The 16,887-nt window shown below is 37.9% G+C and overlaps 1 protein-coding gene across 1 annotated transcript in view; it reads left to right on the forward strand.

Moving 5' to 3' along the window:
• LOC129763436 (aminopeptidase N) overlaps positions 1 to 12,673 on the forward strand; it is a 42,495-nt gene extending 29,822 nt beyond the window's left edge. The window contains exons 2-11 of the mRNA XM_055762501.1: positions 1,666 to 2,609; positions 5,140 to 5,298; positions 5,352 to 5,731; positions 5,812 to 6,151; positions 6,213 to 6,610; positions 11,027 to 11,307; positions 11,365 to 11,564; positions 11,621 to 11,932; positions 11,990 to 12,071; positions 12,131 to 12,673. Coding sequence (XP_055618476.1) covers positions 1,726 to 2,609; positions 5,140 to 5,298; positions 5,352 to 5,731; positions 5,812 to 6,151; positions 6,213 to 6,610; positions 11,027 to 11,307; positions 11,365 to 11,564; positions 11,621 to 11,932; positions 11,990 to 12,071; positions 12,131 to 12,286 — 3,192 coding nt within the window. The 5' untranslated portion in view covers positions 1,666 to 1,725 and the 3' untranslated portion in view covers positions 12,287 to 12,673. The remainder of the gene's footprint in view (positions 1 to 1,665; positions 2,610 to 5,139; positions 5,299 to 5,351; positions 5,732 to 5,811; positions 6,152 to 6,212; positions 6,611 to 11,026; positions 11,308 to 11,364; positions 11,565 to 11,620; positions 11,933 to 11,989; positions 12,072 to 12,130) is intronic.
• The last annotated feature ends 4,214 nt before the right edge of the window (positions 12,674 to 16,887 follow it).

Raw genomic sequence — 16,887 nt, forward strand, 5'->3', positions numbered from 1 at the left:
ATTTCACGATTTTAGAGCATTTCAAAAATCGCCTGAAAATTTCGACTTCGCGACTCTGCCAATTTTTTTTCGAGTGTGAAAAAATTCTATTTCCATTTTCGTGAAATTTATTAATTTCCTTCCCACATCTTGTATACGTTTTGGCCCATAACTTTTACCAGACCCTTCACCGGCCAACGAACATTTGGATGAAGATGGATAAAATATTCTTTATCCAATGAGTATCATCTCAAAAATGTGTGCTGGGTCATTTCAAATAACTATTTTTAATTTTCTTTAAGTTAATTAGTGTCCTCCATACAAGTTGTATAGGTTTTGGGCTATAACTTTTCTTAAACCCTTTTCCGACCAATGGAAATTTTGCTAAAGATAGATAAAAATATCCTATATCGAATGAATACTATCTCGAGAATCTGTTTTGGGTCCTTTCAAATAACTTTTTTTAAATTTTCTTTAAAATAATTAAATTCTCCCTTACAACTTGGCCTATAACTTTTCTCAGATGCTTTTCCGATTAAAAAAAATTGGGGCTGGAAGATAGGTAAAACATTTCTCTATCAAAGAACTTCGAAAACTCTATTCGAACAACTTTTTTTTTATTTTCAAAATTCTGTATATTTTCCTATCTTGACCCATGCTCACGTTTCAGTCTATATCTTTGCTCAGTCACGATCAAGAAAAAAAAATGAATGATGTGGAAAGATGGATGATTCAGTTCTCTATCTAATGAGCAGTATTTTTAAAGATGTTACTTGATAAACAATCAATTTATTTCACTAAAAATAATTCATTACTCATGAAATTCAGAAAGACGTTGAACAGAAACTTGCACGCAACAAAAACATATATCCACTAATTCCACACAAGTCCGTAAAGTAGGCTTTAACTTTGAGTGAAGTTGAGATATTGACAAGTCTTGTATTGTAAAATGTTTGTATTAGTAAGCTCTAAAAGTCTTTCGAAGACGGTTTGCATGTAGAATTTCAAAAGTTAGAGCAAAAAAAACAGTTTTTTTTCCTGGTGACCCTAGCGTAACTGAGAAAAAAAAACGCTATATCGATCATTTAAAAAGATAGAAAAAAACTTTGTTCTACAAAGATGTCTGAAATAACTGGGACTACAATATTGTCAAACTATGTTTACCTCTGTCTATATAGATAAGGAAGTTATATTTATTATTCCATCGACAATATTGATCACCCTGTTTTTGATAACATGAAAATGAGCGCCCTATCATATGTAACAACTTTGTTTAAGACAAATGCAAAATTTCCACTTAAATGCACCTCCTGGACCATTGTACATTGACCAATAATCCAATAAAGTTTGATAACATGTTTTCGAAATAACCCAACAAATTTGGTCAACCGCGTATCGATCACAATTTTCGGTTGCGGTTGTCATAATTATGTTCATTTATGCTTGAAACCATTATACGATGAGTATGTACCACATAAACAGATAGATTTACTATGAATGAAATTCTAAAGCTCGAACGGTTGCGTCAACCAATGCGGCTCCAAGCCAATCAAAAATACCCTTTTTGTAGCGTGATATTCCGAAGAATGTTCCTAATCAATTTAGTAAGACTCATATTAATCAAAATAAATTAGCGAAAGAATAAACACAGTTTTCTTTCACTTTACTTTCCTCTTTCATCCACAGATTATTCCGATGAATTGACGACTTTAAGTGGCCTGCGTTTCATGTCGTGGTCGACTCAAGATGAATAACAACAAGATACAAATGCGGGAGAACTTCACGATGGATGGCACCACCGAAACGTACAGCGAAAACCGAGGATTCTTTGTCACGTGGATGACCCTCCTAACGACGGTAGCAATATTCAGTTGTTTGTTGGTGGGCTCTGGGGTGCTCATATATCATCTGGCTGGTTGCGAGGAAACGCCCGTTCATGCCAGCATATGTGATCATCACTTCCATTTCACTCCCAATCACTCTATTTTGCATCATGACACAACGAGCACGCCAGCTGAGCTGGAAACCAGCACCACCCCATTGACAACAAGCACGTCTTCTAACGCTACCGACTCCGTTGTCACCGAATCTATCGAAAGTAGTAGCAATGCACCGAATTCCACCGAGAATCACCAATCAACTTTGTTGGAAAAAGATGTGCGATTGCCACGATCGATTGAGCCAATTGCATACACAATTCGATTGATCCCGTTTATGTTCGAAGACAATTTCACATTCGCTGGTTCGGTTGACATAATAATAAGGGTGAGGGAGGATTGCGACAATATAACACTGCACGCGGTGTCCTTGCAAATACACGAGGCACGGATTCACCATCGGGGATTCGACACAACTCAGAAACGAACGGAGAATGACACCAGAGGAAACAGTAGGGGTGGGAGCGATGTTAGTTATGAAGAAAACGAAGAAGACAACTCCCTCGACAATTCATCTAATATCGAAATAGAGCAGCAGTTTGTCGTTGAAGGCAAACAGTTTTTGGTGCTTAAACTGAAACAGAAACTACTCTCTGGTGAAGAATATGTCGTGCGTATCAATTATGAAGGGCTACTTAACGACTACTTGCAAGGATTCTACCGGAGCTCGTACACGTTCAAAAATGAAACAAGGTAAACGGTTGTTAAGAATTTGAGAAACAATGATAAGTTTTTCGTAAGCCTTTGTTTTGAGTGAACATTTATAGTGCGATAATAAGCGGATGCATGATAGAAAATGTTGTGTTATACTCAGATAACTCAGATCATGCAATACTGTTACGACAAATACAAGTCGGACTCGGTTACATACAGTTCAAAAAATTTCTTTTTTATGTTTCAAATATTTTAAAGTCAAAATTTAATATTTCAACGTTGTTGAAATTCGTCCATTCATGGAGGCGATCAGGCATGGTTAACATTCGTACCTCTCACGCTAGAGGTCATAAATGCAATTCTCACTCCTGACCAGGGCCCGAAATCTTCGAAGATGAAAAATGAAAATCGACTCTCCGCTTACCATTAACACGAATGAACAGTCAGAAGTGCAACGAAGTACTTCAGAATCATTTTCTGCTATTTTTGCCTCAAAAACAATGTGATAATTGGGTAATTTGGCATCAATTCATAAAATCCGGAAAGTCATGGCATGGTTCAATGAATAGGGGCTTCAGATTCTGGACTAGTCAGCTAGTTTACCAGATCAAAACCCTATCAAGATCTTATGAGGAGTGATCGTACGAATAGTAGATGCAGCTTACAAGCAGTATGAGTAGATTGAAGAGCTTAAACGAGCAGTAGAACTCTGCGTAGAACGAAATACACAATACAACTGGCGCAGCTTGGTCGAAACCACCCCAAATTGGGTTATTTGGACATATTGAGAACTGAAGATGACCTATAAACTAATTTGTGGTAATTCAAGTAAAATGAGATGTTAAGAGTTTTTCCATCTGGTTCTATAGCTATGAAACACTGGAATTTTAGTTTTTTAAATGTTTCGCGCCAGAACACAACAATGAAGTTCAAATGGCCAGCCTTATGAATGAAGATAGTTATTGTATTCTACACTATATACTTCAATTCAACCAACTGCTTACATATCTCAAGAAACACGCTGTCATATGCTGTGTGTTAGAAGAAGGATGTCCCAAGTGTGGTATACAGCCATCCCATGCCAAACCGATACAGTGGTTCACAGAAATGGAAAAAGAAGGAAAAATTGATACTTTGAACAATCGGCTAACTTTGAAAAATCATAACTCCAAAACGAAATAAAACGCTTCTCTGATTTTTGGATATGTTATGTAAAAAAAACCTCAGCTATCAAGAAAAAATATTAAAAAATACAGCGCCCTTTAGTTCAAAGCCATATAAACAATAACAAATAAACACAATCAAAAATTACGAAAAAGAAATCGTTATTTTGGCAAGTATGATTTCTTTTCAAAAAAGACTAGCTAATTGGATGGTATTTTATATGTGGCTCATCTGAATCGGTCCAATAGTTCAAATGTTATGAGAAAAAAAAATGTTTAAAGAAAGGCATTTTTGAAAAAAAAAAATGGACAAATTGGTTTTTCGGACAACTCTAAGATGGAAATAGGAACCCGTATGAAAAAAATAAAATAATACGGGGCTAGAATTTCGTGATAAAGAACGATACTACCACTTTTCACGAAAATCGGAGAACCACTATATCGGTTCGGCATGGAATAAAGTAATTAAAAAAATGTGTCTCATTAGATTCTATACGGAGAAACAGAATTGAAGAATGTATAGGGTTGGGGAAAAAGAAATGTCGTACTTCTGATCGAAATTTGACGCTTTATTTAACATACTTAAAATTATCCAATTTAAGTCAAATATCAAATAGACAAAACGGCGCTTGTTCGCAAACTTGTTGCCATTTAGAAGGCAACTTCATTATTCGAGTTCGAGTTCGTTCCGTTTCAGCAGTGTATCGCAGGCGTTGATTCGGTCTAAAAGATTTTTTTTGCGTCAACTCGTGTGGCATCCATACATCCAGCTTTTCTTGGAATCATTTTATGGTCTATACCCAGTTCCTGGCCAATCGAGCGAGCGCTCACATGCCGGTCTACTTGGATGATTTCAACGATTATATCGGTTTCCACGACGATTGGCCTACCAGTACGGGGTGTATCTTCGACAGCCACTACACCAGAACTAAATCGATCAAACCAACGCTGTGCTGTGCGAATCGTTACAGTATCGGGTCCATAAACTACACGAATTTTTTCGGCCGCCTTCGTTGCAGTTTTACCTCGCAGGTAGTAAAAACGTAAAATATGGCGAATTTCTTGCTTGGTGGACTCCATCTTTGACGCGCTATTACTTGAGACTGAAGGGACAATCACAACACTGTCAAAGCGACACTTGTAGCACAGATTGTCGTCTTTAAATAGCCGTATAGTATGACCCGATGCGATAAGTACAACACAAGATATGTTTAAGTGTTGCCATATATTGACAATATACGACATGTTTTTACTATTGGATTATTTATATCTATACAGCTCAGTACATTAACATATTTAAATGGAGTGTTCGTAATATAAGTCAGAACGGTATAACTTTCTACATCGATAAATAATGCGCAATATATGAATATAACAATTTTAGCTGGAATCCTTTCATTATCCAGGTGGCTGGCCACGACTCAATTTCAACCAACGGACGCCCGGCGTGCGTTTCCTTGCTTCGATGAACCTGCTCTGAAAGCGCGCTTCAATATCAGCATAGCGCGCCCTCGGAACATGATTTCACTGTCCAACATGCCGAAAGTAAACACTTACAGTGCAACGTGAGTTACTCCGCATCCGAATATGTTTAGTATCACAAATTCTGTCATTTCAGGGAAAATGGTTTAGAAGAGTACGTATGGGATAACTATCAGCAGTCCGTACCGATGTCCACGTATCTTGTGGCGTTTGTGGTATGTGACTTTGATCACTTGGCGACGGGCAACTTCGCTGTGTGGGCCAGATCCGACGCAATGACATCTGCTCGTTACGCTCTAGACGTGGGCCCAAAAATTTTAAAATATCTAGAACAATTCTTCGACATCAAATACCCGCTACCAAAAATGGACATGATTGCGTTACCAGATTTCAGTGCAGGTGCAATGGAAAATTGGGGTTTGATCACGTATCGAGAAACAGCCATGCTTTACGAGGAGAATGTTTCAGCGAACAGCAATAAACAACGGGTTGTTACTGTAGTGGCGCATGAACTAGGTATTATTTAGTTGTTTGGTGTTTTAAAGTTTTCCTCTCAATCACTAAAACATTATGTGTAATGTTCATTATTTCTATAGCACACCAGTGGTTCGGAAATTTAGTAACACCAACATGGTGGACAGATCTGTGGCTCAACGAAGGTTTCGCGAGTTATATGGAGTATCTGTGTGTGGATGCAGTAGAACCGGCCTGGAAATCAATGGAACAGTTTGTAGTTAACGAGCTGCATAACGTGTTTTCATTAGATGCTTTATCTTCGTCACATCAAATATCGGTAGAGGTCCACAATCCGGAGGAAATTAACGAGATTTTCGATAAAATTTCATATGGTAAAGGTGCTGCTATCATACGAATGATGGACCATTTTCTGACGGCTGAAGTTTTCAAGAATGGCCTTACTAGATACCTGAACGATAAGTAAGTTTTGCAATAGGCCACTTAGAGTGAAAAAAATACCATTTGATTCTTTTTAATTAAGAAAATATCAGAACGCCGACCAAGATGATCTCTGGAGCTTCTTAACGGTCGAAGCCAGGAACAAACAGGTTTTCGACGATTCAACAACGGTCAAAGAAATTATGGATACTTGGACGTTGCAAACGGGGTTTCCGGTGGTTTCTGTGACACGAGACTATGACAACAAAAATATACAGTTCGATCAACAGAGGTTCACGTTCATTGAACCAACAAATGATTCATCCGTTGCGATTGCAGAGAAGCCACTTTGGTGGATCCCCATTACGTTCACAACGTTAGGCGATAGTAACTTCAATAATACCAAGCCAAGCATCTGGATGAGGGCGGAAGAAAAGTTAATACTGCACGACATGGATGCTCCCAATCATGACTGGTTAATAGTCAATATTCAACAAACGGGTAAGCATTTTTTACGCAGAATAACACGAATTTTTTCTCTCAAACGCCCAGACAATAAAAAAGGTAACAATAACATTTCATAGCTTGTCGACTGATTTGCATGTCAAACCCATAAACCCTTGTCTCATCACCAGTTGTAGTGCGTGTTGCGACAGATTTGACAGACAGATTTTGACATAAAGTTCATTATAAATTCATTTTAGAACTCACATTTCAATCTCCTTACAGTTATCTCATCACAAACAGACTTTTAATTTGATTTCACTATCAGTTCGCTTATTTCACTTGCACTTCAATCCAATTTAGTTGTTGTTATATTTGCATACGATTATTTCCCTATTCATTTGTTTTCAATGCAAAAGTTGACACATTTAGTTCTTGGATCGCCCGTCATAGGTAGCAGATCACGTTAACTGCCGTTACTGAACCTAAACGAGGGGCTTTCATACACCCTCCCCTCTCCCACCCGTGTCGCCACAACTTCCGGCTCAGCGTCACCCGATTTTTCCACGTTCAGCAAAGTCAGTCTCGTGATAGGCCTTTTTAAAATCCCTGAGGATGTCTCCACCTCTGTACTACGTGCTTCTCCGTCTTTTCCCGGAATAGTAAGCATCTGTGTTGCCACATTGAAATCTGTATTTCCGAGCTATAAATCTTTTTTATCTGTAGAGAAAATAGAAAATCTTTATTGGAATCTGTATTGCTGATTTTGCTTGATATAGTCTGCTTATCCATATTTTTAAGCTCGTAATCACTTGTATAGCTTGCCAGTAGTTTTCTGAATAAGACTATTTTTAAATTTTCAGGCCTATGCAAAAGTTTACTGTGCAATTCTTTCTCGCAAAGAGGTCTAATTTGATAAAAAATGTTTAATATCTCAGATTGAGAGTTTAAGATACATAGATAATTATGCCAAATAAAAAATGGAAAATCATTTAAAAATGTATTTTTATGGAAAACCGACAGAAAGGGTTTATTTCATTTATTTTCTGCTCACTTTCCTCGTGGTGTTCATATATGGTCTTGCAGAATTTAGCCTTGATGTCGTTTAACAACTGTACTGAGGCACCTTCCCCTCGAATTTGAACAAATAATTTCGATTTGATAGTTGCGCTCACAATTTCTGTAGCGAGACGGTTTCAAACTTTTGTTTTGTTTGCATTATATTGCGAAAAATATGATTTTCATCACTGCTACGAGGGTCACTATTTATATTTCGGGAATAGGAACAAAAACAAATAGTTAAGCTGCGAATATATTTTTATTGTTTTTCAAAGTACTCGCCACGATGACTGCGCATGCATGCTGCATGCGCTTAAACCAATTTTCAAAGCATTTATTCCAATCGACACGAGCCTTTTTTTGAGCGATTGTCAAATTATGTGGGATCCAACGTGAACATAATTTTCGCACAACTAAGTGTTCATGTAAAATCGCATATATGCTGGTGGAACTAATGCTTAGGGATGCCTCAATCTCACAATAGGTTACATGACGATCTTGCTTAATCATTTCGTGCACAGCATCGATGTTTTCTGGCGCTACAGTCGATTTTGGACGACCTTCACGAAACTCGTCGGACAGCGAACTACGACCACGATTGAATTCACTATACCAGCGATACACAGTGGTTTTTGATGGAGCTTCATCGCCAAAAGTCAAATTAAGTTGATTGACGCACTCTTGTTGTGATAATCCACGTCGAAAGTCGTAAAAAATCATCGCACGAAAATGTTCACGATTCAGATCAATTTTTTTGCCGAGACCAAACTTTCAACTAAATATAAAATAAACAAATAGCGTCCGTATGACAAAATGTTCTGAGTCAAAAATGTCAAACTTTACGATGGAACCGTCAGATGGACTCACATGACATCAGTGTTGCCAATTCCCGAAATATAAATAGTGACCCTCGTATATTTGACACATTTGAAAGTAGCAAAAATAGTTCTGTTGAGTATTGTTCGAATTGTCTGATTGAGTTTGTTTATTGTTGCGTAAAATTATTGTTACAAAATCTGTATAAAATCTGCATGGATATCCAATAATCTGTAATCTGTATATACAGATTCTTGGTCAAAAACATGCTGAAAATCTGTATAATTACAGAAAAATCTGTATACAGTGACTCAAATCCGAAATCGTACTCCACAATGCAGATCTCTTTTCCCTTCTTTTGAAAGTCAAAAATAAGCTTTTGGAACATTCTATTTAGATAAAGTTATAGTGTCATATGAGAGTTAAAAGGTTTTCTATCTGTTTTCAGAATAATGGTTTTTATATCTCTAAATGACGATTGTATGTGCTGATGTATGGAAATTGACTCAAACTCATAATCATATGCTGGTTGAAATCTCTACTCGATTTTGAAGGCGTTGGTCAATTTCCGAATTCCATCATTAGTATGGTATCCCTTGTTCATTGAAACTATCTTTAGCTGTCTTTGGACTTATCTACGAGTGTTTTGGTGTATTCGAAAGGAATATTTATAAGTTTTTTTATCAAGTGGTTTTCAAAATCGTTATTTTAAGAAAACTCTTGGTTTCTAAATTTCCTACACAGATAACTTCCTCAGTTTTTTACTGAGATTGATATCGGAAGGTTGTGGAGGAATATAAATAACTTTTGAGTAATTGTAATGTAACCATGTGCGAACTTTATATGTCTTTAGCTCTGGGTCATTTTCTTGCCAAAACTCGAATTCTCGATTCAATCATACATCAGCACATACAATCGCCATTTTTAGAGATATAAAAACCATTATTTTGAAAACAGATAGCAAACCTTTTAACTCTCATATGACACTATAACTTTATCTAAATAGAATGTTTCGAAAGCTTGTTTTCGACTTTCAAAAGAAGGAAAAAGAGATCTGCATTGTGGAGTACGATTTCGGATTTGAGTCACTGTATGTGGCAACACTGGTATGGATCAATCGTCCACATAACCACCGGTTCCGGATATTCTAATCCATAACAAGCACCAGATCTCCCACTTCGATCTGTCTTACGTCTTGAAACCACTTTGTAACGGATCGGCACGGATTCAATAAAAACTAACACACATCGATTTAATTTCAAATCACTTTATTTACAAGACTACAAAAACATATACTGGAACACTTGAAATTTCGCAACGAATATCCTTTGATCCGCACCTGGAAAAAAAGAATTAGAAATACATTATATAGACAATAATATTCATCGCCACTTACCTTTTACATCTGGAACAATTACCAGCAAACAATATAAATATTGTTATATTACAATATACAATATAAATATTGTTATATTAGCATAATGCATAACAATAGGTACTTATCCGTTTCGTCGGGAACATTCGAGATTGCACATAATGCTCACAACGAGCATTCACAGAAAACTCAAACACTCATCACAACAACAACATTGTATAATCAAAACAATAACAATCGAATTGTCATAGGATAGGAACGCTGGAAACGAACCTGCTATAAAACAAAGCCCCATTGTTTATAGCGAATATTCTAGTATACCCGAGCAAAAATGCAACAATGGAATTTACTGTAGCGTGTACCGTATAAATAGGGCACGGAATGTTCAGTACATCGTACAGTTTCAAATCAACCATCGTAGTGAAATTGCTGTAAGCACACATCTTCGTCAATTTTTGATTCAGAACCTTTATGAAAATGAAAAGAAAAAAACAAAATTATGTTTCTGCTAGACACGCAAAATTTCGGTCTCTTTGCAGCCCGAGCGAACCAAGTACATGCTAGCTATCAACATAATATCGTTACACAACACATAAGTATTTTGTAACGGCTCTTGACTAATTTCATGAATGGTATATATATTGACTTACTTTTGCTGTTTTTGACAAAATAATATCTTAATATATAAAAATAAATTGATTTAAGAATGCATTATACTTGGTTCGTTGTGGTTGAACGAAATTTTGAAATATGCAGATCAGCCCTCTTAACACGTTTCTACACTTCACGGCAGCCCTTTGGCTGTCTCAATTACCAGATCTCGACGACATCTGATTACAGGAGCTGTCCGAAACACAAAAATATGTTTAAGATTCGGTCTGCTTCCTTGGAGAAAACGAACACTATCGTCCGATGCCATATTGTGGGTTTATGGTTCGCTTTGGTTGAATGCAATTTAATCTTTTTTACAGTCATTTACACTGAATACTGTTTTTGAGCTGTCAATTGTTTACAATGCAAAAGTTGACACATTTAGTTCTTGGATCGCCCGTCATAGGTAGCAGATCATGTTAGTTACCGTTACTGAATCTAAACGAGCGACTTTTGCGGCGAACAGTGCGTTTTGAGTATGTATTTCAGCAGCCTCCCTAATCTAGCCATTTTTTTAAATAAAAGAGTTCAAAAATTTACTATCATTCTGATTATCCCACTTCATCCCCCAGGCTACTATCGGGTTAATTACGATCACCGTAATTGGGAAATGATTGTCAATCATTTGCTTGATCGACGGAAGTACAGCTCAATAGCTCCATCAAACAGGGCTCAATTGATAGATGATGCACTCAACTTAGCTAGAGGAGGATATCTTAACTACAGTATCGCATTGAATGTAACCAGGTATTTGATACACGAGACTGAATACGTACCTTGGAAGGCAGCGATAGCTTCACTAAACTTTATCGATTTGATGTTAATCAAGACGAGCAACTATGATAAGTTCAAGGTAACTAGTTCACAAAAATGCAGCTCCAATATACTGATTCTATTATTTTGCATTCAGAAATATTCACTGCATCTGTTGAAACCAATCTACGAAAAAATAGGGTTTGATGATCCGAAAGATAGTCCACTTTTGAAAGTCTACATGCGCGTAGATTTGTTAACAGCTGCATGTCATATGGGCTATAAGGAGTGTGTTAGCAAATGTGTCCAGAAATTTTACGAATGGATGCACGAACCGAACCCAGACATCAATAATCCGTGAGTAGGAATCTCTTAGGTAAACAGCATTATATAAAAATATATGTCTTTTTTAGTGTCTCACCCAACTTGAAGAACGTAGTTTATTGTACAGCGATAAAATACGGCGACCAAGCCGAGTGGGAATTCGCATGGGATCGCTTCCAGAAAACGACAATTCCAAGCGAAAAGGAAACGATACTCTCAGCTCTTGGATGCTCCCGAGAAACGTGGATTCTTACGAGATTTTTGGAATACTCCATGTCGGACGAACATGGGATCCGAAAGCAAGATGTATTCCGGGTGTTCCTTGCGGTATCGAACAATGTAATCGGGCAACCAATTGCGTTCAACTTCATTCGCAACAACTGGCAAAAGATGAAAAAATAGTGAGTTAATTGATGAAGCTCCCATCCAAAATTAATTTTTTTAATTTTTAATTTTAGTCTCGGTACATCGATGTCAAATTTGAATATGATTCTTAAATATTCAACCAAACGGTTGAATACCCAATACGAACTCGACGAGGTAAGTTCTTCGCTTACGATGATGTATATTTGAAATACGTATAAGTGTTTCCACCGTAGTTGAAGGAATTTGCGCAAAACAATTTGAAAGACACTGGACGAACCATTGAACAAGCCATCGAACGAGCACAAGCGAACATCGCATGGATGGATACAAATGCTGGCACAATTGCTCGATGGTTGAGCGAAGTCAAATATGAGCCGGATGAAATGTAACAACCGACTTGAAAGAAAAATCTAGCCGACCCATTTAAATTGTTCACGTTGAACGAGAAATAACGCCATAAAATATCAGTATGAAAATATAGAGCTTCCAATGAGCAACTTTTTCGAATGATTTTGTAGAAAATAAACCTCATTGAGTTTAGATTATGTTATACTGTTTAATGTCGTTGACATAAAGACTGTAAATGAGTTGCCAGAACACTTCAATATTTTATATGAAACTCTTCAAACACATTATCTTGACTAGATATAAATATTTCTTTTAGTCTAATTTACTCGTAAATTATTAATAAGTATTTTTAAGTAGGCTTTGTTTCGTTAAGGAAATTTGTACTTATACATTCGCACAGTTAAATAAATATTTTTCTACAGTTTTCTCATAGCACAGTTGTTGACCTATAGTAATTTTTATTTTTAAAAGAAATCATATCTTTATGTGTTCCGCCATCCTTCCAATTTTATGGGATCGTGGCAGCAAAGTCTGGCCCAGTGTCGAAAAAAATAATCATTGTCACTAAGCTCAAATGCTCAGATTTTTCAAAAATTGAAATTATGAGTGAAAATTAACTTTTCATTATTGAATGTGTACTCTATGTAGTAGAGTAACACGTTTTCTGCAAGTGGTGAAAAACTATTGAACGAAAATTGTCTCTGATAATGACTTTATATTAAATTGATGATTTTATATAAATACTAGCTGACCCGGCAAACTTCGTCCCGCCCAAAATGTATTTTTCGTTATCACATTCACGTTTTTTTAACTAAGCGCACGTTCATGGGTTCAATCGCTTGATTGATTTTTTAATCTACCCTTTGAAATTACCTTTTACTATAAAATTCCTAGCACTTCTACCAAAACTCGTCATTATAGTATCAGATTATTTTCAGACACAATTCTCGTTCAAGATTTTTCAACCACTTGCAAATAACATGTTTCTACGTTAAATGGAATAAATGTTTGATACAGAGAATATGATAGAATAAAGACAGCCGTAAATCGGTCAATTCCTTTCTCGAGTTTTGCTCTTATCAACACATTCGGTGATCCATTTTTATTTAAATAGAAAGAAGAAGATATAGGAGTGCGTTTTATCACATAAAAATCCATTTCCACTTTCGAACAAAAATCTATTTCGTTAGCGCAAACATCAAATGATTCATTTCAGAGGAGGGAGGGATGCCATCATAGAAATATTTCTCGTATTCAAAAACCTTCACATGCCAAATTTGGCTCTATTTGATTGATTAGTTTTCGAGTTATGCTCAAATTTGTGTTTCATTATATGGCATTTGTAGGGCAGTCCCCTCTTAGAGAGGGGGAGGAGTGTCTATTCATCATAGAAAACCATAGAACCATAGAAACCATACCATAGAAACGTTTATCGATTCCTAAAACCTCTGTATGCTAAGTTGAATCCATTTGTTTGATTAGTTCTCCAGTTGTTCAGTTATACAATAGTCGTGTGAAATCCTTCGTGTGGGAATGGGTGTGGTGCGTTCAGCGGCACTTTCCAACGTGGGGTAGATAACACTCCCCTCAGGAATACGCGAAAACTACTTCTGAGGCGTGTTCGACTTAACACTTACGTCGACTATAGCTAAGGACTCCGCAGGTCGCTCGTAGATGCCACCAGAAGCAGTTTGCACAGTGACCCATCTTACCTGACCATCTGGGTCTGATACGTAGCAATGACTCGACCTTCCGGCCCGAGGAATCTTTGAATCCACGATTATTACCAGATCTTCAACTACAGTTGATTTTACTGGTGTGAGTCATTTGGACTGGATTTGAAGATTTGGATGCAGGAACTCTGCACCCGTTCGTTCCATACGGTTTGGACTGTTTACAAGACCCATTATGTTTTCGCAAGCATTTCCAGCCCAACTTGCATTCCTTGATGGTTGAATCGTAGCTGGAATCGTAGCTAAATTGCTGGAACCTCTTGTACTTTGCTACAGAGGGGTAATTACCTTTGCAAACTATACATTGCCCCCTAACGACAACACCGGATGATTTCGTTTTGAACGAATCTTCGGTAGATCTTGTACTGGTGGATCCCACCTCGGAGTGAAAGTTCAGAAAGCCATCCTTCTTGCCTCCCCGAACACGCTGCTCGCTACTGCTACTGACCATGTCGACGCTGGCATCTTCAGCGGTTGTATATAACCACACGCTGAAATCGATGAGCGTTGGATTCTGTTTCCCACGAGAATGTCTTGACCAGTCCAACTTGAGTGACGATAGAAGCCATTCCACCAGCTCGTACCTGAGTGATGAGTTGTACACAAAGTCACCAACTTCACAATCCGCGTAAAAAGAACGCGTTCGTTAATTAAAAAATCCCCGTAAAAAAACCTCGTAAAAAACCGCGCAAAAAAACCGCGTAAAAAAACTGGGTGTACCAACAAATTTGTTTACTATTGGCGATAGACAGCGGAAGAGGATCTGAGACACAATTTTCAGGCACCATGCAGGATCGTGATTGCACGGTAGTTTGCACAATCCAGCTTGTCACCTTTTTTTATAGATGGGGAAGATTACCCTGTCCTCCCTCCTCCTGTTTTGTGTCCCTGATCCTGACTATCAACCGGTGCACACACTCTACAAGTTTTCCCGGACCTCCCTTGATGAGCTGCACTGGAAGGCCATTTAATTAATGACCTTCTTTTCTCCACCCATCATCGGGGGTTGTTCAATGCATCGGTGTAGTCCACGTCGAGGCCGTCTTGATCTCCTATCTGTTGTTCAAGTGTTCATCGTAGGGCTGTCTCCAATTTTCGATCATCTCGCGTCCGTTCGTCAATATGCCTCCTTGATTATTCCTACACATCTCGGCCCACGTCGTCCTTTGTGCAGGCCTCGCTAGCCTTGCTAGTGTGAGGCGTTTTGTTTATTTAAGAACTTCCGCGATTCTCGAGAACGATAAAACAGCTCCATCTCCTCACACTCTTTTCCTTCCAGGCGGCGGCTCCAATCGATATCGTTCCACGTTTTGTCGAGTCGCTCGTTGCAGCATGACTGCGCATGCTGCGAATTTCTCGTTCAGAATCGCTGGGCACTCGTCGACAAACTATCCGTTCCGTTGGTTACGTTGTTCATCCCCGATGACGGTTTCTGCTGTGCTGCTAACTGCTGCTTTAAGGTTTTCCAGCATCCGTTGAGGGAAGCAGCACTCAGTTCGTCGACCCCCCAGTAACGCAGTCTCAAAACGCTTCGAGTATGTTGTAGCAAAGTTCGGCTCCAGCTGCGTCGTAGGTGGTACCTTGGTGAGCGTTGATGTCCAATGTTATTGACGATTGACAGTTTAGAACGTAGTTTGACCATCACCAGGAAGTGATCTGGATCGATGTTAGCACCACGATAGATTCTGACGTCGATAAGGGGTGTTACGAGCAAAATTTAGTCGACTTAAATTTGACGCATTTCTTTTATTCGTTCGATCGAGAAACCTGAAAACCTTCAAACCTTCAACACGATTGCACCGTGCTGTTTGACCGAATTCGGCATCCTGCCATTACACCAATTACAAGGGTCATGGAGTGGTGTGCCGCCAACATCATGCAGATGTTAGGGCATTATGGGGTCAGCGGAACATGAAGAAGACAAAAAATACAAAAAATACTGAAGCGAGAAGCAGTTTAAAGCAAACTGTGCGTTTAGCGGTGAGCAAATTGGATGAGATGGCTGTCAACCAATAGCTTAACTGAATGGTTTTACTGTGTTTCATGTAAGTTAAATTTAAAAAAAATCTTCACACATTCTTGTTTGACCCAATTTCAACCGTAATGCCTTCTATGATTATATCTGGTTTGGGCTACTTTGGTTCCAAAGTGGCACATAAGTTTACAAGGAAGTTTGTATTAACACTTTGAATGTCACACCTGAAAGATGAAAATTCATGCACTGGAAGAGCCCAACTTCATCGAAAGCCACGAAACCAATTGAATTTCAATTCACCAATGAACTGGGATGTTATAACTTAGTTGAATTGGGGAACAAAAATGTATTAACCGGTTTGGGGTTGAAACACGAACAATCTGATACGTTCATACGTTTATCAGATACTCAATGATGGTGGTTTATAACGACAAATTCGATTATTCTTATCAATGTACATGGCAACTCTTATCAAATATTGTTGCAGATCATTGGAATAATTTGAAATGCTCAATCCAACGTTGTCAATTGAGCGATTCGCATTTTCAATAAACAATTCGCAGAATCGATGAATGTTACCTTCAGTATCGGAAGAAACTACCATCAAAAAGTATGTTGTAGAAGTAGAAATGATTATTCTAATACATTTCATATAACTGTGTGCCTAGATAATTTTCAATTCAGCAATCAATGAGACCAGAGGCGCCCCATCTCATCGATGAATGGGTGGAATCTTATCTGGACAGCGATGTGATACTCCTAGAACATATGTCTTATATTATCTACCTTACACGTTCAGAAGCGCCTCGAATAATGCATGTACTGAGGTTTTATGGGTCTGATAATAACGAGTTAAATCGCGATCGCTGACAATCATTTTCGTGATTGAACTGTACTATAAAAACTCCACGTCAATTGGGGCTAAAGCTTAGTA

This window comes from Toxorhynchites rutilus, chromosome 1 (genome assembly GCF_029784135.1).
Source record: "Toxorhynchites rutilus septentrionalis strain SRP chromosome 1, ASM2978413v1, whole genome shotgun sequence".
Lineage (NCBI taxonomy): Eukaryota > Metazoa > Arthropoda > Insecta > Diptera > Culicidae > Toxorhynchites > Toxorhynchites rutilus.